This window comes from Diplodia seriata, assembly GCF_021436955.1.
Source record: "Diplodia seriata strain FDS-637 chromosome Unknown scaffold_3, whole genome shotgun sequence".
Lineage (NCBI taxonomy): Eukaryota > Fungi > Ascomycota > Dothideomycetes > Botryosphaeriales > Botryosphaeriaceae > Diplodia > Diplodia seriata.
Genome location: NW_027117310.1, coordinates 3,051,076 through 3,075,342, shown reverse-complemented (window position 1 = coordinate 3,075,342; position 24,267 = coordinate 3,051,076). Strand labels below are relative to the sequence as shown.

Here is a 24,267-nt window from a genome sequence, read left to right as displayed (position 1 = left end):
TCGGCGGTGGGTGCATGAGCTTCTGGCTACTAGTGCTGTTCCAAAAATTTTCAATGGTCATTGATGCTTGATCTATGCACATCGTCAGCGTTACGCGTCGCGTTGCACTGCGTGTGAAGTTTTTATCTGTTCTCCACACTGACATACATCGTGGGCTGCAAAAAGGTAAATTTCTATCAACATGCAGCTATTGCAACACCACCTGTCTTGCCACGGCATCTTTATGCACGTGCGTTCAAGCACATTGACGTAACAAATAATGACCCGCAAATAAAGTCAGCTCAAGTCCCCTGCCAATGCACACAGCCCCTGCATGATGTTCCTCTACTATCTGCTGTTCCTGATTCGTAGTCAGACAAGGCAAAGTCCCTATTCGAGCTGCTTTGGAATGGCGAGATGTCGAAGTGGGAGCGATAACATGATCGCATCGCAGGCCCCAGCTGCATGCGCTGACAGCATCCATTATTATTTGCAGGCAGTAGTACTGGCTCAGAAGGCAACCGAGCCCACTGCCGGCTCGTAGTGCTTACATGCATACGTACAATGCGGCCTCGCCCGGCATGCTGGCGAATCATGCTCGCACCGCTGGCGAAGATCGACAGCCCCCGCACTTTCCGAGCCCGCTCGTCATCATGACTTCCTCTTTCAGCCCATGCCGCAAACTAGCAACACCAATGGTTCGCATCGTCATCGCACGCGCCGTGGCCAATCACTTTTGGCTCCAACGAGACAGTCGGCCCCGACGGGCCGTTGAACGTCATCAGTACGCCCTAATTGCCAAAGAAGGTCATCAGAGCGTGCGCACAGTCTTACGAGCGCCCTCGAATTAAATCGTTGCAAAACACATACACCATCCTGCAGCACATGAGCCATCCAATCGTTTGTATTTGCGTACACACTAAGCTGACCAAAAAAGTTTGCCCATTGCCATTTTGGGACAATTAAGGTCGTAATTCCTGCATACAAGCCCTCGGCGAGATGGAGATGCAGCTTCCATGCTTGTCGTGCAGCACCTTCGGCCCCCACACATTTCTTTTCCCCGATAGCGAAGTCCTGATCCGTGTGTGCGCTGGGGTCGAAAGATTTTACTTAAGGGTTGGCCGTGTAAGATAACGGCAGCAACTAGCCATTCTCTGGTTCCGTTGTACTTCGCGCGACTGTTCTACCTTCCAGCATGACGGCCAAGGATTCCATCTCTACCGCTGCATCGCTCCTGAGGCCTTACTGGGCTTATCTGTTACTTGCTCTACTCGCTGTTCGTCTGCTGCGCAACAAGTTCAGACCCGGTCTGAGAAGCATCCCCGGTCCACCCGTTGCTGCGTATACGGGGCTCTGGCGCTTTCTTGATGTCGCCAAGGGACAGGCGCACTGGACGCACATCAACCTGCACAAGAAGTACGGCCCACTCGTGAGAATTGGGCCCAACCACGTTTCGGTCGGAGACCCCAAGGAGATAGCAAACATCTATGGCTTGAACAAGGGATACACAAAGGTATGTAGCCCTGACACGGCTTCCCACACACGCTGACAAGTTCCAGTCTGGTTTCTACCCGATTCAGAGCATCAGCTGGCACAAGCAACCGCAGATGAACATCTTCTCCACCCGGGACGAGAAATACCACCACGACCAGAAGCGTCCCATCGCCTCCGCCTACAGTTTAACCTCGTTACTAGCCAAGGAAGACGCCGTCGACTCATGCTCCAAACTGTTCATGCAGCAGCTTGGATCGTTCGTCGACAAGAACAAACCGGTGGATCTGGGGCAATGGCTGCAGTACTATGCCTTCGACGTCATCGGCGAGCTCAGCTTCGCGAGGAAACTGGGTTTCCTGCAAGCAGGCACCGACGTCGACGGCATGATGGAGACGATCGCCGGCATCCTTGTAAGTCATCAGCAACTCTTCCCCACAAAGCCCAGTGTGGGGCAGCCACCCCTCCCATATAAACAGTAGCTAACCACCATCGATCGCCCGCAAAGGTCTACGCCTCCCTCTGCGGCCAGCTCCCGGAATGGCACCCCTTCCTGCTCGGCAACCCGCTCTTCCCCATCCTCCTCCCATCGATGGAATCCTGGAACTCGGTGCTGACCTTCACCCTCAAAGCCGTCAACACGGTCCTCAGCACCTCGACGGCGGCCGAGCCGACGGCGGAAGAATCGCTCCTCAAGCGCGACGGCGACCTCTCGCCGGCGGCGCTCGCCGCGCTCGACGCCAAGGGCGACATGCTCTCGCGGTGGTCGGCGCTGCGGCTCGCGGACCCGCCGCGCATGACGACGCGCGACATGGTCGTGCACCTGTCGACCAACGTCTTCGCGGGCAGCGACACGACGGCCATCGCGCTGCGGGCGATCCTGTACTTCCTGCTCAAGAACCCCCGCGTCATGCGCGCCCTGGTCGCCGAGATCGACGGCGCGGACGCGGCGGGGCAGTTCGCGGCGAGGGACGGCGTGGTGAGCTATCGCGAGGTGACGACACACCTGCCGTACCTGGACGCCGTCGTCAAGGAGGCGCTGCGGCTGCATCCGAGCGTCGGGTTGCTGCTGGAGCGCGTGGTGCCGTCGGCGGGCGCGGAGATTTGCGGGCGGTGGATCCCCGGCGGGACGGTCGTGGGCGTGAATGCGTGGGTGACGCAGCACGACGAGCGGGTGTTTGCGGAGCCGGAGCGGTTTTGGCCGGAGCGCTGGTTGCGGGCGGGCGAGGCGGAGAGGAAGCGGATGGACGCGAGCTTTTTGGCTTTCGGCGCCGGCAGCAGGACGTGTTTGGGCAAGCACATTTCGATGATGGAGATGATGAAGGTGGTGCCGCAGCTGCTGCGCGAGTTCGAGGTCGAGCTGGAGGGAGGGGATGATCGGGAGTGGAAGGTGAAGAACAGGTGGTTTGTGCAGCAGGAGGGGTTGATCTGTACCTTGAGGAGGAGAGAGAGGAAGGGAGAGAAGTCTGAGGCGTGAGGGTTCTACGTCACAAAGCTTTACTGTTGGTGACATCTCTACTTCGCCCTTCGACCCCCCAAGCATCTTTCCAGCGAAGACATGGGGCGCCAACTGCGTCTGCGCCGGCGCCGATCGTCGACCTTGGCCCTTTCCCTCGAGCTTGATATCCCAGTACCAGCGGAGGGACACAAAGACAGGGCTGGCACAAGGCGAGGTGTGATTTTCTCTCGTCCGGAGGGGGTTTTTGCGTGAAACGCGGGAACGCTAGGTGCTGTGAAGGAGATGGCGTATATGTCAGCGCACGTTGAGCCACCGTTAGCAAAGTATTGTAGCATGTCTACGCGCCAAACATAAATCGCTGTCCATTCATTGTTCAGCGTGGGTAAACACTAATGTCACGCTTGAGTGTGAGGCATGGTTCGCCTGGAAGATCTGAGCTAGGGCCTCGCTCATGTTAGAGTACTGTCCAAATACCCAAAGGAGGAGTTCCATGTGCCTGTAGATGTGCCATCGCCGCTAACAATCGCGGTTCACGGTGTGTTGGTGGCTGATGATCATGATCCAGGGTGGAGGGCTCGCTGCCTCGCATCCACCAATCAGCAAGCCAGCCCAGCTTCCAGTGTTCCAGGCAAAGAATTGCTCGATATGCGACAGAGGCTACGATGCGAAAGGAGGAGATCTGGGGCAGGTAAGGTGAGGGCGAGGTGGGTTTAGAGTTGGAGCGAACGAGCGTGGCGCGTCTCGGTCGCACTCGGTGAGACTCAAGAAATGACAGGGATCTGCTTGCAGCCAATCAGCGTCGTCTATCCCGAGCATGCTAGACGTCAAGAAAGCAGCCCGTCAAGCTCGTTGTTCACCGTGGTCGCTCTGAGCCTGGCTGTAGTGTACATTGGGCTGCTGCGTCCTAGCCGCTCTCGATGCCGCCCGCCGGGCTCTTCGTTGCCACCTGTCGGGCGTCTCGAGCGTGCTTCTGTTAAGCAGCATAGAGTCTTGATCAACGTTGTTGGCCCGGCTGTCTTGGTATGAAGGCCTCACGGTGTTGAGCGACAGTACTGGGCTTCCAACGTGTTGCTGCGCCCGAGCCTGCGGCCTTTAGGCTGTGCGTAGGCCCCAAATGCAGCGCTCACAGCGAAGTGTTTCCAGCAGAATTTCCACAGCGCACGCACTCATACTGCTTCACAGAGACGTTGCATTGTGGTCTGTTCAAGTAGTATTTATGTTGTATACGCCAATGCGGTTTTCAATTGAGGCCTGCAGGCTTTGTGGTGCAGCTGGGAGCGCTTGAACAGTCATAAAGGGCAGGCTCGGGATTCACTCACTCGTGCCATTCTGGGATGGCTATTCTGCCCGTGCCGAATCTCTCGCTCGAGGCATCTGCAATGTAGGACGTTCTCGACGCGTTGTTGTCAATGTATCTCGCTGGCGGACGGGCAGGCGGGCGGGCAGGTAGAAGGCTGCGGCTGGGGAGACCAGTAGGACTCCAGGGAGTAACCGCTCGGACTGTGCGTGATAGGGGAGCTGACGCCACGGTGCTTGAGCATCGGGACACGGGATACGCGCTGTTCGAGGTGTTGAGCGGCGGGCTTCCTGCTGGCTGCACCTTCCACACCCCCTCTCCGCCCGCGCCAGCGCACCTGCCGCGAGGGCTGCAGATGGGTGCAGCATCTTCAGACCTAGTCCGCGGAGCATTCAGCAATCTCTCCCAGGCCTCCTCGACGTGGATCCAATTGGCTTCTTGCCTGCCTGCGCGCTGCCCGCCGCCTCAGGCCTCATCCGCGCCTTCGCGGACCCTTACCGCCCATCCAATATGGCCAAGTCTGCCGTACCCTGAGCCTACCGCCCATCCAATATGGCAAAGTCTGCCATACCGTGACCTACCGCCCGTTCAATGGGGCAAAGTCTGCATCGTTTCCCCAGCGACGAGCTTAGCGACAGCGACTATATCATCTCTCGCTCTCCTCTGCCGTTCTCTTGTTTTCTTCTTCACCCGTCACCACAACACCAATCCCATCACCATCCTCAACCACAACCACCATCCTCTCCCATCTCTCCACCATCCACATCCAAATCTCACTTACTCACCCATCATCAGTAAAACTTTTTACTAACTTTTTTTCTCTCTAGATCACAATGGGAAGCTGCTGCTCCCGTTCCTCCTCCTCCTCCTCCGCCCCGGCGGGCTTCCGTCCTCCTCCTCCTCCCCACGAAGTCGCCGCCCGCTCGCTCCGTCCTTCCTGCGCCGTCCCTCCCTCCGTCCTTCGTTCGCCGCCGCAGCCGGCCGCCGCTCCTTTGCCGCCCTCCTCGCTCGCTCCTCGCCGCGCCCGCCGAGTCCGTTTCAACGAAACGGTCGAATACTCCGCGACGCCGCCGCCGATCGTTTCCCGTGGGGTTTTCCGCCGGTGATATGTGAGTCTCTCTTTTTCTTTTTGTTTGGCTTTTTGTTTTTGGGTTGGGTTTCCTTTGTACATGGCGCACCGGGGTTCAGGTACTATTCCTGTTTGGCTTTTTGTTTTTGGATTGGGTTTCCTTTGTACATGGCGCACCGGGGCTCAGGTACTATTCCTGTTTGATTTTTTTGTTTTTGGGTCGGGTTTGCTTTGGTTTGTCTTGTTTTGTCTTTGCTTCTACACTTTCACTGTACTACATCCTTCATTCTCTTTTGTACCTTCACTTAGCGTTTTGCATTCGTTTAGTTTTAGATACCCTCTTTTCTTTGGCGTTGTTTTATCAGCACTATACCCTATCTCTTTCTGGGCGTTCATTTGTACTAGCTAGGTACATAGTCACTAGTTAAAAAAAACAGAAAAAGAAAAAAAAGAAGGAAAAAGGGAAAAACAAAAAAAAATTGGAAAAATATGGAAACTTGTGGGAGAGGGGGGTGAGGGGGTGAGAGGTTGAGGTCATCGGGGCAAACAGAGCCCTGGGCTATACTCTGAGGTGTTTGGGTGGTGGTGGTGGTTTGGGTAGATAGCGGATAGAATTCAGCGCTCGGCTCTGGTGTCCTTGTGGCATGGGTCTGGCTGCTGCTTTTCGTCCATTACTTCTCCAATGCACATGGTGATACGTGACATGCTTGATCATACAGAGTCTCATTCACTGACGAAGACCTTCCTTGTGTTGCATTGCCATTGATCCATTGTGATGCTTCTGTGGCGGTGTATCAGCATGCGTGTGTACAATCGTAATGGGCCTGGTGTGGTGTTGATTTCCTTTTCTTTTTCACGTGTTCATGTTGAGAAGCATGAGCATACAAGGCAGAGGCCCGGATACAGATATATAATGACAGTATACACAATGAACAAAGCTTGATTCTAAGCAGTTACTTCTACTACCAGCATCTGTGTATGTGCAAAATCGTCGTGAGGCCAGCTTGAACAGCATGCCACCAACCTTGATTATTCAACAACATCATGCACTACAACGCCATTGACCTGATTCTCTCGCACTTCCCAATCGACCAACATGTACACAGCAGCCGAGCCCTCAGCTGCTGTATGAGCTATCCGAGTCATACGCCATCCCGTCACGGCTAGCTCGGTGGTAGAGCTCCCTTCCCGCGTCTGATTCAACTACCGTGGCTGGATCCTCAGACACTGGGAGCGACTGCGAGGCTGCGGTCTTATTCTGCTGCCTGCAGGCGCCAACCCAGCCCTTCGTGTCCTCCCTCCCCGCAATGCTTTGCCTATACCTCTGGGGGGCTCGGAGGGCGCGTTGTTCTTTGCGACAGGCGCTGGGGAGGCCTCTTGCCTCCTCGCATTGTCTCAAAGGTGGTGAACTGTGGCGGACCCGCCGCTCTTTGCCAGGCGTGTTCAGCGGCTGGTGCTGGCAGCGCGAGCTATGTCCGTGCGGCGCTCTGGCCTGGCGGGTGCTGTCACGCCCTCGGGCAGCGCTCAGGGTCTTCTGTGGCGGGCTCCGTCGGTGCGCTGACGGCCGCGCGCGGACTCGACCGGTATTCGACTTCGCCTTGTGCGTCCAGCCGCTCCTCTGGCCTCGTGGGCTGCTATCGTGCATCGGCCGTGTCACCGTGATGTTCTCTCGTGCTCTTGCGTTGGTGTGTGCGCCTGAACCCGCCGCGTCGTGTCCCTGGCGCCTTCTCCGCAATCGCGGGCTGCTGCTGTGCGCGGGCTGAGCCAACCCCTCCAGTGCGACTTTCTCGCCGTCCAGGCGTGAATGCCAGCTTCTATGTCGTTGTGGTCCCTGTAGTCTACTCGTTGTAGATGGATGGTCATAGCTGGTGGCATTTTCCTTCCCCTTTCCGTTGGCTTGGGTTTACTTTCTCATGAAATACAGCACCAAGTCGATGTCTTACCTGCTAATTAACATGCTCTGCCACCCACCATGCACATGGCTCAACTTTACACATGATTTGCAAATAGATTGCCATTGCGGCCGAAGGGTAATTATGGAACATACCCGCCCATCTTCTAGACATGCTTTCGCACCCCCTGCGCCACCGTAGCGTAAGATAGCGTCAGTCAAGGTACCTGTCCATTTTGAACCTACCGCTTGCACCTGCGCCATATGTCTACAGTATCATTACAGACTCGGGAGGGTATTCTTAATATTTGTCCCATGACGTCCTGCCCATGGGCATGTCCGTACCCGCCTTCCTCACTGGATCCGCATTAATAATCTCAAGCAGCTCCCCACCCTGCTCAGGAGCATCCTTCCTCCGGCCGAAGCCCTTCCAGGACTCGTCCACCAAATCTTGCTCCTTCTGCGCCTGCTCATCCATCGCCTTGCCGACGTCCAGCTTCTCGAACTCGAAGACATTGGCCTTCATACCGACACCGTAGTACTGGTGCTTCTGCAGGTAAGCCAGCCACATCTTCACGACCTCGGAATCGCCGTCTTGGATCTGGATTAGGCGGCGTAGGGTGATGCGTTCGAAGTTCTCCTGTGACTTCTTGTAGACGAAGTTGGAGCGCGGCACGGTCCAGCGCTCGATGATGCGAGGCAGCGGGATGGGGCCCTTGGCCGACAGCCCGAGGTAGTAGGCGGCGCGCATAGCGAAGTCGGCGAAAAACTCCATGTTGCGCACGCTGAAGGTGCGCAGCTGCAAGTCGCAGACGGGGACGCCGTATTGTGCGGGCCGCCGGAGGGGCTGCTTGAAGATGGCTTCGACGTTGCGCGGCCGGCGGATATCCTTCAGGGCTTCTTGTGTCATGGGGCCAATGTCGGGGCTTGCGGGTTTGTCAGATTGGGGGGGCTGTTACAGCGGCGATGCGGCGAAGCTTGTCTTACATTTCCCCGGTGGGTGGCAGCGACATGCCACGCTTCCTGGGACGGATCAGCAGGGTATCGTGACGGTTGCGCGGCCAAATGCTTACTTTGCAGTCTCTTCCACATCGATGTTGGCTAACCTGAAGCTCTCGAGCGTCATGTTGAGGAAGCGCTGACACGGCACGGCCGTCGGAGGTGATATCTGGACAGCACATATCAGCGCTGTTGGGGCCGGCGCGGTCGCAATGTGGAGCCAATGCTGACCTTGACTCTCTTCAGGGCGCCAAAGGGCGACCTGGCGTACGTGGGGGCAGCCATGGCGAGATGGGCGCGATGGTGATGCTCGCGAAGTCGTGCGAGCTTGCGTCTGTGATCGCGGTGATCCGCACAATTTCCATCTCACCGCCCGCGTCCGCCAGCAAGGGAAAGTCGTTGCCGCGAACCTCCGTCCGCTTCCCGCACCGCAACGTCAGCCTCCCGGACCCTCTCCTAACATCCCAGTTCGAACTCCAGCCCCGCCCCAAAATCCGCCGCCCCTGGAGCACGTTGTGTTCGCGCTCAGTCCCGCGATAACCCTCCTATCCTCGCGAATTCACCCAGGGCTGCATAGTGACCGACGCTCCTGCAACCGGCGCGGTAACCACCCACATCCCAGCTCCGATATAGCTCTCAGAAGCCCTGCGCGCAGAGATTCCCACGACCCGCGCGAGCACGACGTTCCGTTCTTTTACATAACAATCGCCTACCATGTCATATGAAGCGCAACCTCCGCCCACCGCGAACGATGGCGGCTCAGGCTACATCAACTCCTCGGTCATGGACATGCTGTTAATCGAGCTGGTACCCATGGCTTATCGCATGGCGGCCGAACTAGCCGCACGGGAAGATGAATACGTGACGCCTGGCAACCCAACGGTTACAACAGGGCGAAGATCCTCCGCTGTTACAACAACGAATGGCGGAACACCCAAAAGCGGGACTACCCCAAGGATACCGGAGGGCGCCGCAGTGGGAAGCGCGGAGGAGGAAGACTATAAGGATGCGGTACTATATCGCTTGGAGACGCTGGGCTATCGTGTAGGCCTGGGAATAACTGAGCGGTATGTCCACTATCTCGCTGCTCGATTGGATGAAGCTTGGGGAGGTTCGCAAGCAAGGGTATATGCCACTGGGGATTGAACACACCGAGGATGGACCCTGCTGGATGGACTCCGAGCCAGCCCCTCTCTGCAAGACCTCTTCGTGTATATGTCCCGCCGCTCTTCGTGCTCAGTCAAGCTCGCGCATGCCGATCCAAACTTTTTGGCACTCATGCTAGATTATCCGCACTAACTTTTCCACAGCTTCTCTCGCGACAAACCTCGCTTTAGCGAAACTCTCGACGTCATCAAATTCCTCTGCAAAGACCTCTGGACTCTTGTCTTTCGCAAACAAATCGATAACTTGAAGACCAATCACCGTGGCATCTACGTTCTCACAGACCAGCACTTCAAGCCTCTCACCAAGATGAGCTTGGAAAGAGGTATCGGCGACAACATCATAACCACAAAAGCTCAACCGGTAAGGCCTAATCCCTCTTCCTGTCCACCAATGGTCTTCCAAGGAGAAGATATGAAATGCGTCGAGGGTTCCAAGTCGGGCACTGTGCTGACAGAAGTCATTTCAACCAGTTCCTGTACTTTCCTGCTGGCCTCATCCGCGGCGCACTCGCCAGCATGGGCATCATTGCGACGGTCACGGCGGAGTCGACCGGCCTCCCCGGCGCAACATTCCAGATCCGCACTCAGGGCGCCAAGTCATAGTTGTTGATTGCCTGTCTTTTCCGGATAATGACGCCGTCCCGCCAGGAAGACGGTGGTGCGAAAACCGACGGGGAAGTTCGAGAACGCGGCCGAAAGCGTGCTCTGACATGAGAATTAATAGCAGCGGCGGCGACGGACAGCCATCACTTGTGGTAGCTTCGCGGTGATGTCACCTCGGCCCGCGGCGCGAATCCGCTCGTCCGAAAAGGCCGTGATCACTCGCTCTCCAACAATCTCGGTTCACTTAGTATTGCAACGAGGCGAAAAAGAAAACCGCAACAGCATCGGGGGGGAGAGAGTGTCATTTGAAGCGTTTTGTAGAGACGGTAAATGTGTGATAGTCTCTCAACAGGAAAAACAAAGCTTCAATTGTCCTCTCCAGCCGTGTTGCAATACTAAGCGAACCGACCTTGTTCTATACTTTCTCCCGCTCCCCCGACGAACAACGTCCCGAACCAGACGCCAACACCACCCAAACCCACCAGAAGTCGATGGAGAAACGCAACGGTCAAGAATGAATGGAGACGGAAAATTCCTTATCCGGCGGATGAACCTATGTGCACATCGGCCGCTGCTGTTATCTCACGTGCAGACAAGGAGGGGGACGATGCGGGGGCTAACCGGGAGATGTCGGAAGGCGTGGGGAGCGGAATGCAGCGAAAAACACAAAAACCGCAAGTGGAGCAAATTTAATCGCGATTGGGCGAATGGCTCTCAGGCCACACTCAGGCGTGCTGACCGGGGCCTTTGCGGTGCCGTACTCCGTCTTCTATATATAAAGGATGGAGGTGGGAAGCTCCTGGAGTTGAGTCCTGCAATCGTGAGACTTTTTCTTCCCCACAAGGCCAGTGTTTGGTCCCTCCCCACACTTCCCACTCGGATTTGACGGGCATGTTTGCTTTCGCTTTCACTTTTTCCTTTTCACAACTCGCGATCTTATTGCTAAACATACCCTCAACGGCGAATAGAGTAGAAGAATCAGTAGTACTGTCCTCAGAGAGGCGGTTTGCCTTTACAATTGATTTCCATTTCATATTCATAACCATGCTGCACCTAATGTGCTAATCATTCTCTCAGGATTTTGGTTTCTCTTATAGATGCCCTCGTGTCGCACCCTCCCTTGCATGGTCTTCGCTTCCCTATCACACCGAAATTCGCTTGAGTAGGTTGTGTCATATCACAACCTATCTGCCCGGAAAATCAGCTCCCATACATTAGCGATTTTAGGGTTCTGCAAAGGGGGAATCGCTTTCAACTCGACACTTTTCCGGCACCCACTCTTCAAAGGAAACGCTCGAGATTTGTAATGGGGTTGGCACTCACTTGGGAGGAGGGTTGGCGACGAACTCGACACCCTTGTCGATGTTGGTCTTCAGGCCCTTGTAGGCTACCTCGAGCAGCTTCTTCTCGTAGTCGTTGGCCTTGCTGACAACGTCGACAATCCTCTTGGCACCATCGGGCTGCAATCGAAACGTCAGTATCGTCCGTCACGGGAGAAAAGTCATGGGTCCACTTACGCCGAGTTCGACCGGGGCAGCGAAGAATTCGGTGCCGGTCACCTTGGCAATGGCATCACCGCCCTCGACACCAGGGAGGTAAACGAAAGTGGGCTCAGTGATGCCACTCTGGCCCTTGACGGCCTGGAGGATCTTCTCGGCAAAGCTGAATCGGAGTCAATACGGGCTGCAATAAGAGACACCAAGCGACAACTTACCGGAAGCCGGCAAAAGCCATGGAAAGAGTGGCAGATCCGGCACCATCCTTGGCCTTCACAACCTCATCACCACCGAACTGGACACCTGCGCACCATATCAGCTGATAGCCGATCATACTTACGTAAATGACTTACGGTTGACAAGAGCATCGAGCTTATCGGCAGGGATGTTAACGCTGGGGCTGGCCTGGGTGAAGAGCGGCACAATGGTCTCGCCAGAGTGACCGCCGACAACGGGGATGACCAGGTTCTGGGGGCTCTTCTCGCCAACAATCTCGGCGACGAAAGTCTGGGCACGGACGACGTCGAGGGTGGTGACACCGAAGAGCTTCTTGGGGTTGAACTTGCCCGCGCGCTTCAGTACCTCGGCGGCGATGGGCACGGTGGAGTTCACGGGGTTGGAGATGACGAGGACGAACGCATCCGGGGCGTGCTCTGCAACGCCCTGGATGAGATCGCGCACGATTCCGGCGTTGATCTTGAAGAGGTCGTCACGGGTCATGCCAGGCTTGCCTAAAACAGAGTCAGTCTCATGCCTGCCCCACAAATTGGGCTCCGCGACTCCTTACGGGGAATGCCAGCCGGAATCACGATGATATCGGCGCCAGTGAAGGCTTTCTTCATGCCATCGTCCTTGGGCAGGTAGCCGGTGGTTTTCTAACTCCAGCGTAAGCGTTCTGTATGTGTGGGGGCGGGGCGTGGCGGACGTACGGCAGGCGAAGCGATGTGGGACAAGTCAGTGGCGACGCCGGGCGTGTTGACGACATCGTAGAGAGCGAGCTCGTCAATGAGCGGGGAAGCCTTCAGAAGAAGCGACAGAGGCTGCACGGAGCGAGGTCAGCGACGTGAAATGCTATCAGATACGTTGTGTGCTCACCTGGCCAATACCGCCAGAGGCACCAGCGACGACTGCGACGGTCAGCTTGCAAGCTCTGCGCGGGTCGCACAGAAGCTCAGAGGAGCCCCACCTGCTTTAACCATTTTGTCGGATGGAAGGGTATGCGGAGAGCTTGAACGGAGGGCGGATTAGCTTCGAGCGGGGTGAGGGCGGCGTGCAGGCGAAGAGGCACGATGTGTGAAGAGTTGAGGAGTGTAGATGCTTGGGGCAGGAGCTGTGGAGGAACTGGAGTCGGAGAGTAGATCCCGAGCGACTTTGTCTGTTGAGACGAGGACGAGACGAGTGGAGGGGTTACGAAGCACGGACGGCGGGGGAAACGCGAGGCGGAGACGGCCCCTGGTCGCGACTGCAGCCAACCAACGGGATGCACGAGATTGGCAAGAGGGGAGGTCGGGGAACACCAACTTGGGTAATCGTAGCTTGGACGCTGTTCGCTCCTCTCTGGTGAATCTCTGTGGAACAATGCAGCTCACGACCCATGTTCGCGGGGCTTGCTCGTGCTATATACCCTCGCTCTCCTTTCACAGGCACGTCATCGAGCGCATGTCCAGGCCCGCGAATGCCTCGGCGAAGCTCGCAGTCCTGCCACTCCTCGGAATGATTCGGGCACACCGGCAATGTGCCTGCAATTCACGGGCTAGCATGCTGAGCAGAAAACAATCTTGACCGCCTTACAGATGGAAACGCCTGCTCCTTCTACGCCGACCTGCCGGCTGAACTTCCCGATGCCCGACCTTCCTACCGAAAGCAAACCCGCCGTCAAATCAGCCACCGTCCCCATGCCTTGCACAGACCCCACGTTCGGGGCTGCAAGCAAAGTAAACGTAAACAAGAGAACCGTATGCCGCCTGGATGCAAACCGAAAGTTCCAGTCTCGCTCCTCGCAAACAGCAATCATTAGACGGGCCGCAGACATACACAAAACAGCTACGAAATATACGTGACATGAAGCCAAAGCACAAACTACGCCACGTAGTCTTCCCTGTCTCCCTCAGCATCAGCGTCGCCCTCACCCGGGTCGTGTGCCCCATAGGTGTGGCTCGGATCCCCGGCCCCAGTCGGGTCTGGGGCCCGTTGGCCGCCGACAGAGTACATCTGCTGGAAGGGCAGTCAGAAGACGTCTGGACAAGGCATCATGGCCGATTTACCTGTTGCGGCATCTGGTAGCCTGCGTACATCGACGGGTCAAACATCTGCTGGGTGGGCTGTCCGTACGCGGCCGGGTCGTTCTGTACCGGCGGCGCGAACATGCCCTGCTGCTGAGCGCGGTAGTCTGGCTCCTGCATGTGTTGCGCCATGCCATAGTCTGGCGGCGCCATGGGGTGAGGCGGCGGGTGCATTCCCGTCTGCTGCTGGACAGCGCCGGGCTGCGCCTGCGTGTTGGCCGATGCCGCCGCTGCACTGCTCTGGGCACCGCTCCGCTTGTGCGATGACGCCTCCTCGCGCGGCACAATGTCGATCAGGAAGTCGAACATGTCCGACTTGGCCAGAGCCGACGCAATGTCCGAGCGCTGCAGCGTCCTGCGCTTGTTTTCCTCCGCGTGTATCCAGGCGCGCATCGTCAGCTCCGTGATGAAGATATCGCAGCCCTTGGCGAACAGTATCGGAGCCTCGGCCGAGATCATCTTGACCTCGGGGTCAGCCTTCATGACCTTCTTTATCCGCGCCAGCGGCAACTGGTGGAGCTTGTAATCATGTTCGTCCGTCTCGAGCTTCGTAACTTGCTGCTGCCAGTACGTGTTGAGGATGTCGCGGTATTGACCGCTAAGGCCTTGGTTGACCTGCAATCAAGTTAGAGGTGCAGTTCGCACATGGTGAGGAAGCGGGTTGACTGTACGTTTGCCCATTGACCCGTGAAGACTTGCGGATCCGGAGAGTGTCCCTGCGCGGCTATCTGAACCAAAGAATCAGCTAATGAGCTCGGCCAGAGCTGGTGGAAACCCGGACAGGGCGGATGGAGGACGTACGCTGGCACTTGCACCTGTAGGATCGCATGTCAGCAAGAGTCGCGTGTGATGGTCGCGAGCCGGGCCGTTTGGCTTGCCTATCGGCGTGGCCGGGAAAGCTTGACTTGTGCAGAATAAAGAGCTGCGACTTACCATAGTGGCCGCCATTCGAGGGTTCGTAGAGCGGGTTGCCGTTCTGGCCGTCGTAGCGACGGGGCGCAGAGTTCTGGCGCAGCTTCTGCTGTTGGCCATGGCCTTGGAGATTTGTGGGATCCATGGCTAGGGTGGGTGGGCGCACGATTGCGGCAAGGCTCGTCGCATGCGCAGCGGGGAGGAGCGTCTGCGGGTCTCTGAAGATGCGGGTGCAGGGCAGGCGCGTCAGGCTCGAATTGATTCGCCGGGGAAGTGGAGTTGCGCGGTGATGGAGAGGCGAGGTGTGGGTGTTGCAGGCGCGCGCGGAGCCGTCAGAGATGCGGTGACGCCAAAGTTGGCACAAAAGAAACGGAAGTGGGGAAGGCAAGCCGACGATCGGAGGCACCGGTATTTGCGCGCTTGCTGGGCGACAATGCGGGAGCTACTTTGCGTGATGTTGATGGCGTACGGCTGGAGGTGTTTACTGCTGCGCTCTGGCGCACGCGTTGGCCGCTGCTCAAGGCTCAAGCTCGTCCCTGGTGGAGCGGGCGGCCAGCGAATCGGGTGCGGCAGAGGCTGGGGGAGCTGCGACGCCGACGAACCACGGGCGCGCTACGTGCGCGATCTCCTAGCCGCAACACTTGGTTCCCGCGGGGAATCTGGGGAGCTGGGAACTGGGAACAGGCAACCGGGAGCTGGCTGGCTGGCATGCGCTGCGAGGGAGCGCTGGCGCGTTGGGGCTGGCTGTGAGACTCCGGCCCTACGCGGGTGACGTCTGCGGTAGGCGGATCTGGGAGGCTGGTAGCGGCACCAACAGACTGTGATGGCACCGGCTGGCTGTCTGGCAATTGGGGCAGAGATCGCCCACGGCAGCACGCGCTGCTACTTAAGCTTGCGCGAGCCGCTCCGCCGTGCCGACGTCAACAAGCCAACTCAGCCATGCCGCTCAAATCACTATCACACCTGCCATGTTGACGGAGAAAGGCAGGGCGAAACAGGCAGTGTGCTCCTCTCAGCCTCGACGGATCCCCAGGGCCGCGGCTCACTGGCTCGTGGGGGCTGGAGGCACAGCTTCACGGCGCCCCCCGCACGCTGATTCGACGCGCCTCCTGCATGCTCAGGCTCCGCGATGCGTTGGCCTGGCTTGAAAATTTTGCATGTCATCATTCGAGAGGGCTAGACTGATTCAACAGCCTCGCGAATCGAGGATCACTTGCGATGCAGAGGGGCGCGGTGGAGTGATGGCGATCGTACAGAGATGGCTGCATGTGCTGGTGCTGTGGAGGGCGGGAGCTCTGGCCTCATCCGAGCGACGAACCGGCTGCCTGCCTCGCTGCCGCCTGAACCCCGGCTGTCGGCCTTTCTATTTTTCCGCGCCGCCAAAGACGCGTTTTTGCCGTGTCGGCTCTGAACTTTTTTTCTCGCGATCCCTCACATGCACCCGCCCGCCCAACATGGATGTGCCAACGCATCCCGTCACCCATGGCCTCGTGGAGGATGACGAGCTCTCCGATGAACAGATCGAGATGCTGCTGAAGCAGGCTGAGGTCAGAGCGCGTGAGAAGAACACGTCGAGCTCGCTGGTGCAGCTTCCGTCTGCCGCCGACTACAAGCTGCCTAGGCTCGATACCCCCGGCCTCCCTGCTCCCTACGTCCACACCGACGGCGAGGTTGCCCGCGTGGATCCATCCCGCCTGCTTGATGACCAGCAGCGCGCATTGGCAAACCACATCCGGAAGGTCGAGGACCCTGTCGCTGTCAAGAAGAAGAAGATAGAGGTACGTCATGCTCTTCTACACGGTCCCGCCTATGAGGAAAATATTCCAATCTTTCTCCTTGAGCAGACACGAAAGTCCGTCTTGGACTTTCCCTGCACCAATGAGAGTTATATTCATAGTTACTCTGACGGCACCCTCTTTGAACCGCATTTATATCGACGCTTGTTGTCTGGCACATGCTGATATGGGCGTTGTACAGGAGAAGAAGGCTACCGCTGGAGAGCAGTGGTTCAACCTGCCCAAGACAGATCTTACTCCGGAGCTGAAGAGAGACCTCCAATTGTTGAAGATGCGCAATGTGCTTGACCCCCACCGTCACTACAAGAAGGAGAACAGCAAGGACTTTGTCCCCGAATATTCGCAGGTCGGTACCATTGTCGAGGGCCCCACCGAGTACTACAGTGCTCGTCTGCAGAAAAAGGAGCGCAAGAAGACTTTTGTCGAAGAGGTACTCGACCGGGAGAAAAACTCGGGCAGGTTCGAGAGGAAGTACGGCGAGATTCAGTCGAAGAAGACAAGCGGCAAAAAGGCCCACTACAAGGCTTTGAAGGCCATGCGGAAGTCTGGCAAGATCTCCAAGGGTTGAGGCTGGTGACAGTCGATATTTCTACGTCACTGAAGTCACACCACGCACCATGCTACAGGCGGGTGTGCCGGCCCATGAATTCCGGCTTCCCAGTGGTTGTCCAATTACAGCCTCACTCGAAGCACACAGCTAAGGCACTCATTGCAGTCACTGCATGCCTGACGCTAAGCACCTCGGGGCAACCCCTGCGTTATAAGGCCCCTGCCTGATGCCGTTCGCGGGGAGGTGTCCAAGCGATTGGTGCGCAAACCACAAGGCGCAGATCGCATAGTGTCTAGCCACATTTGCTGTCCTATGCAGCGCCCAGATCAGATAGAACCTGCTTCACCAGCTCCTGAAACGGAGCGTCAGCATATCTGAAACAATGGAAAATGCCACCTCATCGGAGGTTAAGGCTTACCTGCATGTCCTTGGCAGCCTCTCTGCCAGCTTCGAGAACTTCTTCGTGATTCGCTTTGCCCTTGCTCAAGTAGGCTTCCAGCTCAGCCTTGTTCATGTCTTGGATGATTGGGTCGTCGCCGCGAGGACCGGGCTCAAGCACAGCCTTGTTGGTCACCAGACTAAAAGCAAGAACCCTGATGCCACAGTGCCTAGCAACGACAATTTCGGGCACCGTTGACATGCCCACGACATCGGCGCCTATGGTGCGTAACAAACGACACTCAGCTCGCGTTTCGTAGCTGAAAATTGCACTGCTGTCAGCCCAACGTGTTCCGTGTTTGTTGTCCGAATGCAGGCATATTCTTCTGGCTTACCTAGGGCCGGTGACGAAGGCATACGTGCCCTCATGCAGCTTCCGCTGGGTCTTGTCCAGGCCGAGCTTCTTCCAGGCCTTGTGCACACGTTGACGCAGCTCGAGGTCGTAGGCGTCGGAGAGCGGCGGGAAACGGGGGCCGAACTCGTCGGCGTTGGGGCCGCGGAGGGAGTGGAAACCGGCGAGACCGACAAAGTTGAGGTGCTGTTGGTATCACAAATGCTGTGTTAGTCTTTCCAGGCACTTGGATTTTCGGATGGAAAAGTGGAGAGACGGGCGATGTGCAGACAAGGCGGGTTGCTTACGTCGTTCAGGCACACGATGTCGCCGACGGAGTATTCGGGGTTGAGACCACCAGCGGCGTTTGTAACTTTTCGTCACGAGGATGTCAGACACAGAGATTCACTATAGCTCGAGTAAGGGAGATAACGTACCAATCATCGTTTCTATGCCAAGAACTTTGCACACGCGTGTAGCAAAGGTGACCATGTCCATGGCATGGCCCTCGTAGAAGTGGGCGCGGCCGACAAGCAGAACGACGGGCAACTTCGCAGGTCCAATCAAGCCAAAAACGAGTTTGCCCGCATGGCCAGCCACTATTTCCAACATGCCACATCAATACATGCTTCTTACCCCCTTCTCCGCAAGTGGAATACCATGTCCTTGCTCTTCAATTTTCTCTTCTTCTTTTACTCAGACTGTTCGAGCTGCAGGGGAAATTTACGCACCGGTGCTCTGCGGAAAGTTGGGAATGTCGGCGTATGGCGTCGCATAGACGGGTTCCTTGTGGATTGTTTCGGCTAAGCCACCGAGGCCAGAACCGCAGACGATGGCGACTTTGGGGCTACTGAGCTCGGCGGGCACCTTCGTCTTGAGGAACTCAGCCGTCTCGATAGCCTTCTTGTACACGCTGGCAGGAGCAGCAACGAGGTTGTCGGAGGACATGGCGGGGAGCTGTTGGCGGGGTAGGCGGGGCGGAGTTCAAGGGTAACAGTGATCTGTGGAGATGCGAGTGAGGCAGCAAAGGATCCCGTGCAAGGGGATCGGTGAGGGCTCTGGGGAACCTTTTGAAGGCTAGCCAAGGCGCCGAGGTAATGTAGCTAGCGCTGGATCTGGGTCAATAGGGAAGGTGGGATGTGCGCCGCGTGGTTCTGCTTCGGAGGAGCCCGCCGCCCGCCGCAAAGCAGCGCCGACGGCGGCCATTTAGTCGTTGCCGCCACAAATGGCCCCAGCAGTCAACCGCCGTAGCTCTTCACCGAATATTCATCTACAGGCCCAGGACTGCTTCAATTCTACTCTACATTTCATAGCGTCCCAAGAAAACATATCGGCCGTATCGCATCAATTTCCCTTCGTAAACCTATGGTCTCCCCTGTGGCTGTGTCCACGTTGAGGCGTTAATGCAGAAAGGCTGCCACAAGTCTCTTTCCATATTCCAACCCAGGGGCCCAGGTCGTCTTGTTTCCTCCATCGCACGCTGATGAGGACCGATCCCATTGAACATGGCAGGCCACATTGGGACATAGCAGACCTCCTGCAATATCAACCTGTCAGCATTGTGGAAACAGGCAATTTTATGGATGAACTCACACTTTGCCCACAAGGACCTTCACATCCAGTCCATTGCTCCACCCACCCAAGCCACGCCATGAGCTCTTCGATCGCCATCTTCCATTCCGCCCCCGTACTCAAAACGGCGTGCTCGCCAGAGTCATTCTTGTGCTTCCCCGGATCCAGATTGTATCGCGACAGCCACTCATATTCAACTTCCAGCCCTACCTTGAAAAGAACATTGCATATCCCACCGAGCGTTTCGTCGACTGCCCAGGAGAGAATCTTCTCGCCGTCTGCAACTGCTCGCATGCCTTCAGTATCATATTGATCTTGACATCTTTCGATGGCTTCCTGCATGGCCGGAGAATCGAGGGCAAAGTCCAGTTTCAGAGACTCATTGGTATAAGGTCCACGAGGATACTCCAGAAAGGGCATCATGAACCAATGCGTCAGCATGCGAACCGATTCGAGCCAGTCGCGGATGGCAAGCCAATGCTTCTCCGATGAGTCGGGGATTCCTTCGAGGATGTGAAGTAGGTTACGAATATTCGCACCGTAGAACGTGACTATCTCCTGCGTCGTGAGAGCCCAATCGATCCCACTGCAGGAATCACTGCGAGAATCCCCGCCGTCTTGCACGGCAACAGAGCGCATCCGTCGCTCGACTGCAGCTTTCATGTACTTTCCATCTTTCTGGCTGACATGATTAGGCCGATGTGAGCGTCTCCGCCTCAACAGCTGCTCGAGCGCGACGGCTCGTGTCTCAACGTCCGCTGGACCGTGCCACCTTCCATCGGCGGAGATGTTTAGAGACGCCCGCTCGTCCCCAATGCGTGCTCGATCTTGATCTTCCAGGCCCGGGTCGTAGAATGTAAAGATACCGCAGGGATCGATCTTTACGCGAGCCTCACCTCGCCCAGTGCCCGTCCCGGAACTGCCGCTGAAGCCATACCGCCGGGCGGCGGCAGAAAACCACATCCAGTTCGCGACGCCGCGGAACGGTTCACTGGGGTCAGTCATTCCCGGTCCATGTGGCCCTTCTTTCGAGTCTGACTGATGGACATCCCCCGTCCCATGCAGAGCGGCTTGGTCAACGGGTAGGTTGAGTGGTTGCTGCCGCTGCACGTACTCTCTGGTCGTCTCCTGCTTTTCCAGCTCGATCCGCGGCGCCGACACATTCAAGTTCGACATCAGCCTCAGCGACGGCGAGTCGAAGTCGCACCATATGAGCTCGAAACCGGCGTTCATCCGCACGATGCCTTCGAAGCCCCATCCCTGCCCCCCAAGACCCCTTTCTTTGATCCACTTGCACAACCCCTCGGCGCGGAGGTATTCGTCATCCAAAGGGTTCCAGTGTCCAAACGGCGGCCGTCGTCCATCCCCACGATCTCCCGGGTCGCGTGGTCTCTCTCCTGGAGGTGGACCGCGTCCGGGTGGCCCTCTTCCCGGTGGTCCTCTCCCTGGCGGCCTCCCAGGGCCCGGATGTGACGGAACACTCTCGCTATCGCCGAATAAAAAAGTCATCTGCGAGTCGACGCCGGCGCTCATAAGATTGGCCGACATGCCGTCAAAGTACAAGCACCCGACCGTGCGCATGGTGCGATACGTCAACAAGCGCGAGTCCGGAAGGCTTCCCATGATTCCGTAGGCCATTTCGACGTCGAATGCCAGCCATTCCGGGCTAGCGGGGGAATCCGCGTCGTGCCGGCCGTGGTACAGGAGCGTGTGCGCGGGGATTTCGCAGGCGGCGATGGTGTGCCCGGTGGGGAAGAAGGTGTTGGACCATTGCTGGAGGAGACCGTTGGTGGAGGAGAAGATGTAGGGCGCGGGGGAGGAGAAGTTGAGGAATGGCTGCGGTTGTGGTGGTGAGGTGTGGTGGAGGGTTGACGTCGGTGATGGATGAAGCAGAGCGAGAAGGACTGCGGGTTTCTTGAAGAGCCTCATGCTGGGCTAATACCGAGCTGTTTGGAGCATCTAAACTCGAGTTAAGGTACGCGGGTCTTTGGGGACATGGCGTTGATGTAGAGTCAGGTTTGCTATCGGTGACGCGTCATTCGCCAGATCTGGACATGGTGCGTCGTGCGATGGCGCCAATCAGACGACCTGATCAGTGCAACATCCTGCTCCGATTTCAAGTCCGGATAGCGCCTACGATTATAGTTAATAGATACTTTCGCACCCTGGCGATAAGTCAGGTCCCTGTACACGCAGCTGATGTGGAACGACGTACATCATGTTCAGCGCCATGAACGCCACAATTAGATCAAATATCCCCCATAATAAATGCCATAGCTGTGCAACTCTCGCCTTTCACATGGGCTCCATTATTTTCCTTTTTCGACTCCCTTACCGAGCTGACTCCGGCACTCATCTCATGTGCAGACCCTTCTCTTCATCCGACATGTTCCGGTCGTATGGACCTGAAAGTTCCACCGGGTTGGATTCTGTCGTCACGGGCAGTTCGAATTTTAACTGTCCCGGTCCCAATTCTACGCAGGTATCAGCAGCGGGGGGCACTTTGGATTGGTCCGGGAGCAGTTGCTGCTGTATTTGTTGCTGGTAAGCGTGAAGAGCGGCCTCTTGTTCGCGAAGAAGTTTCCGCCGTGGGCGGATCATGCAGAAATAGAGCGGAAGCATGAGAATAAGAGCGAACAGGGCCACGCCGCCAATGAGGCCTCCGACGATTGCGCCGATGATGGCCTTGCTGCTGCCCGAACCCGAGGTGGATGGGCGGGTGTAGGGTGCACCGCCCGGGGTGCACCAGTCGATGCTGTAAAAGGCCCACGACGAGTTGTAGCAGGTCTGAGAGTCGGCAAGAAACGTCGGAGCGTTTGGGGTGCAAATGTCTTTGCCGTCGTTGGCGTAGAGGGTGACTGCATTGGGTTAGCAGCATGGGTGTGGCAAGGAGTGGGCCGTGTTACCAGTGCAGCCCTCATCCAAGCCGGTAATCATGAAGCTCGTAACCTCGCCCTGAGCCTTGGAGCGTATGCTCGTACACGAGCCGTTGGGATAGCCATTTGGCCCGTCTGTTGCAACTTGTCAGCGCGAGAGCTGCAGCCCACGGGCGACTGCGGCGTACCCCACTCATTGAACAGCTGTGTGCAGTTGGTGTCGGAAAAGGAAGTGATATAGCTTGTTGCTGACACAACACACAGCAACTGCACGAGCACAAAGAAGGGGAGCAAGCGGTGGCAGGGCATCGTGACGGACGGCGTGCGGAGGGAAAAGAGAACGAAGAGAAACAAAAGCTCATGGAATCGCAGCTGGCGTCGCCTCAGCCGCAAGTTTGGACGGACCTTTTTGGCGTGGCAGCGCAGGGGAACCCATGGCTGCAGGCTTCAGTCTAGAACAAGCTGCTGCTGTCTAGCCTCAGTCGGCGGTTTCAGGGAACCGTGTACATATCAGCAGTGACTTCACCCTCCACTCTTCACAATCCACTACCCTACTCACGGAGTGTTAAGGGATGCGGGGCAACGAATTACTAAGAAACTCTGCTGTCGGGGCTACCCCAGTGCTTTCGCGAGTGCGACGTAGGGGTTCGGAATTGGAATCGGATTCCGACTTTCGCCCCTGGTCAGTCCCATGGTACGGCGTGCATGATGCCATGGACGCGCTCCTCTCCGGCCGGTGGATGATTCTCTTCGCCGAGGGGCGGAAGGCAGTGTTGCGTGACTTGATGGGTCCATCTCCGTTTAAGCCCGAAGATGGTGCTCCTTCCTCCAGCAGCAGCGCAATCGAGGGCAAGTGCAAGGGTGTGCACAGGTGCTTACTTATCGCCGGGTAGGTGCCACAGGCCTACCTAGCCGAGCCAATGCCGCACGTCATCTCCACGAGACAGCCATCAACCTTCCAGTCTACGCCAATGTCCGCATCGCACCCCGACCTCGGCAATGCAAGGTCCCGCGCGAGGCTTGCATGCGACCGCTGCCGGTAAGCTCCAACTCGTCCATACCGAGGGCCCCGGTTCACCCGCAATGAAGCAAGAAGAAAGCCAAGTGCCCCGGAGAGCAGCCTGCATGCTCCCTGTGTCTGAGGTTGAATCAGCAATGCACCTACGCCCAAAGACCGGACAATTTTCGAGAGTTCAAAGTCTCCAAGCCCGCCGACGCTCGATCGGTATGCAATGGTCGTAGGCCCTGTCTGTCTTGTCTAACGAGCCGAGCAGCATGAAGAGCGCTTGCGCCGCTTGGAGACCAATCTAGACCGCATTAGTGGGCTGGAGTCCAAGATCGACCAACTGTTCAACGACAATGCAAGCACAGATCTATCGAGAATATCACAGGAAATGCCCGTTGATCCGAGGCCATCTCTGTCGATAGAACATCAGCGGGAAGCCCCAGACGCTTTTCCCATTCCACCCGACCTCCTGGCCGCCGTCATTGACATCTACTTCGACTACGTCGAGTGCCAGCCCCTTCCGCTGTTGATCCGGAAGGACTCTTTCGATTTCGCCGACGAGGTAGCCTTCGGCATCATTGCTGTCGCCGCACGCTATTCCACCCATTCATACTTCAGCCGAGACGAGTCAAGCCCGCAAGTGTTCAATCAAAGGGCTCGAACCATCATCTTCAAAGCGCTAGAAACGGATGATGCAACACTGTCTACCATTCAAGCAACTTGTTTGATCTCACTTGCAGACTATCTTGGTAAGTGACACATTACCACGGACATCTGCAAGCTAATCACAACCCAGATGGCTTGGCCCAGCGAGCGAACCTCAACGTTGGAATTGCAACCCGCCTTGCATATGCCCTAGGTTTCTTGAAGCCAAGAGGTCTACATGAAATATCCGAGGACGAAAATATCTGTCGTTGCTGTTGGTCCCTCTTTACCTTGGAAAGGCTGTTTTCTTTGGCCTCAGGAGCACCTATGCCTCTGTTGGACCAAAACCACCTACCAGGATATCCAAGCTCGCCTGAGGTGCCTCCCAGTGTAAGATCCAGCCCTGGCT

At 57.0% G+C, this 24,267-nt stretch overlaps 9 protein-coding genes across 9 annotated transcripts; 4 read left to right on the top strand and 5 right to left on the bottom strand.

Annotated features, from left to right (window-relative positions):
- Positions 1–1,174: 1,174 nt before the first annotated feature.
- SLS55_003615 (uncharacterized protein) lies at positions 1,175–2,947 on the top strand (the record flags this gene model as incomplete). The annotated part of the gene is made up of 3 exons (XM_066775086.1): positions 1,175–1,492; positions 1,539–1,883; positions 1,979–2,947. The coding sequence occupies 3 exons, from the start codon at positions 1,175–1,177 to the stop codon at positions 2,945–2,947; spliced, it is 1,632 nt and encodes a 543-aa protein (XP_066635205.1).
- Positions 2,948–7,487: 4,540 nt separating this feature from the next.
- RSM10 (mitochondrial 37S ribosomal protein uS10m) lies at positions 7,488–8,312 on the bottom strand (the record flags this gene model as incomplete). The annotated part of the gene is made up of 3 exons (XM_066775085.1): positions 7,488–8,112; positions 8,174–8,209; positions 8,260–8,312. The coding sequence occupies 3 exons, from the start codon at positions 8,310–8,312 to the stop codon at positions 7,488–7,490; spliced, it is 714 nt and encodes a 237-aa protein (XP_066635204.1).
- A 587-nt stretch (positions 8,313–8,899) lies between these two features.
- SLS55_003613 (uncharacterized protein) lies at positions 8,900–9,954 on the top strand (the record flags this gene model as incomplete). The annotated part of the gene is made up of 3 exons (XM_066775084.1): positions 8,900–9,252; positions 9,496–9,712; positions 9,823–9,954. 3 exons carry the CDS (start codon positions 8,900–8,902, stop codon positions 9,952–9,954), a joined length of 702 nt encoding a protein of 233 aa, XP_066635203.1.
- Positions 9,955–11,273: 1,319 nt separating this feature from the next.
- SLS55_003612 (uncharacterized protein) lies at positions 11,274–13,046 on the bottom strand (the record flags this gene model as incomplete). Its single annotated transcript, XM_066775083.1, has 8 exons — positions 11,274–11,414; positions 11,472–11,616; positions 11,669–11,753; positions 11,804–12,181; positions 12,238–12,325; positions 12,380–12,490; positions 12,546–12,577; positions 13,040–13,046. The coding sequence occupies 8 exons, from the start codon at positions 13,044–13,046 to the stop codon at positions 11,274–11,276; spliced, it is 987 nt and encodes a 328-aa protein (XP_066635202.1).
- A 483-nt stretch (positions 13,047–13,529) lies between these two features.
- HAP5 (Transcriptional activator hap5) lies at positions 13,530–14,789 on the bottom strand (the record flags this gene model as incomplete). Its single annotated transcript, XM_066775082.1, has 5 exons — positions 13,530–13,664; positions 13,715–14,347; positions 14,404–14,460; positions 14,534–14,547; positions 14,666–14,789. The coding sequence occupies 5 exons, from the start codon at positions 14,787–14,789 to the stop codon at positions 13,530–13,532; spliced, it is 963 nt and encodes a 320-aa protein (XP_066635201.1).
- Positions 14,790–16,098: 1,309 nt separating this feature from the next.
- Positions 16,099–17,008, top strand: fcf2 (dTDP-fucopyranose mutase; the record flags this gene model as incomplete). The annotated part of the gene is made up of 2 exons (XM_066775081.1): positions 16,099–16,422; positions 16,622–17,008. The coding sequence occupies 2 exons, from the start codon at positions 16,099–16,101 to the stop codon at positions 17,006–17,008; spliced, it is 711 nt and encodes a 236-aa protein (XP_066635200.1).
- Positions 17,009–17,300: 292 nt separating this feature from the next.
- PNP1 (Purine nucleoside phosphorylase) lies at positions 17,301–18,707 on the bottom strand (the record flags this gene model as incomplete). The annotated part of the gene is made up of 6 exons (XM_066775080.1): positions 17,301–17,342; positions 17,409–17,568; positions 17,764–17,966; positions 18,068–18,132; positions 18,197–18,358; positions 18,491–18,707. The coding sequence occupies 6 exons, from the start codon at positions 18,705–18,707 to the stop codon at positions 17,301–17,303; spliced, it is 849 nt and encodes a 282-aa protein (XP_066635199.1).
- Positions 18,708–21,683: 2,976 nt separating this feature from the next.
- SLS55_003608 (uncharacterized protein) lies at positions 21,684–22,643 on the bottom strand (the record flags this gene model as incomplete). The annotated part of the gene is made up of 2 exons (XM_066775079.1): positions 21,684–22,189; positions 22,640–22,643. 2 exons carry the CDS (start codon positions 22,641–22,643, stop codon positions 21,684–21,686), a joined length of 510 nt encoding a protein of 169 aa, XP_066635198.1.
- Positions 22,644–23,439: 796 nt separating this feature from the next.
- SLS55_003607 (uncharacterized protein) lies at positions 23,440–23,970 on the top strand (the record flags this gene model as incomplete). Its single annotated transcript, XM_066775078.1, has 2 exons — positions 23,440–23,445; positions 23,482–23,970. The coding sequence occupies 2 exons, from the start codon at positions 23,440–23,442 to the stop codon at positions 23,968–23,970; spliced, it is 495 nt and encodes a 164-aa protein (XP_066635197.1).
- Between the last annotated feature and the right edge of the window lie 297 nt (positions 23,971–24,267).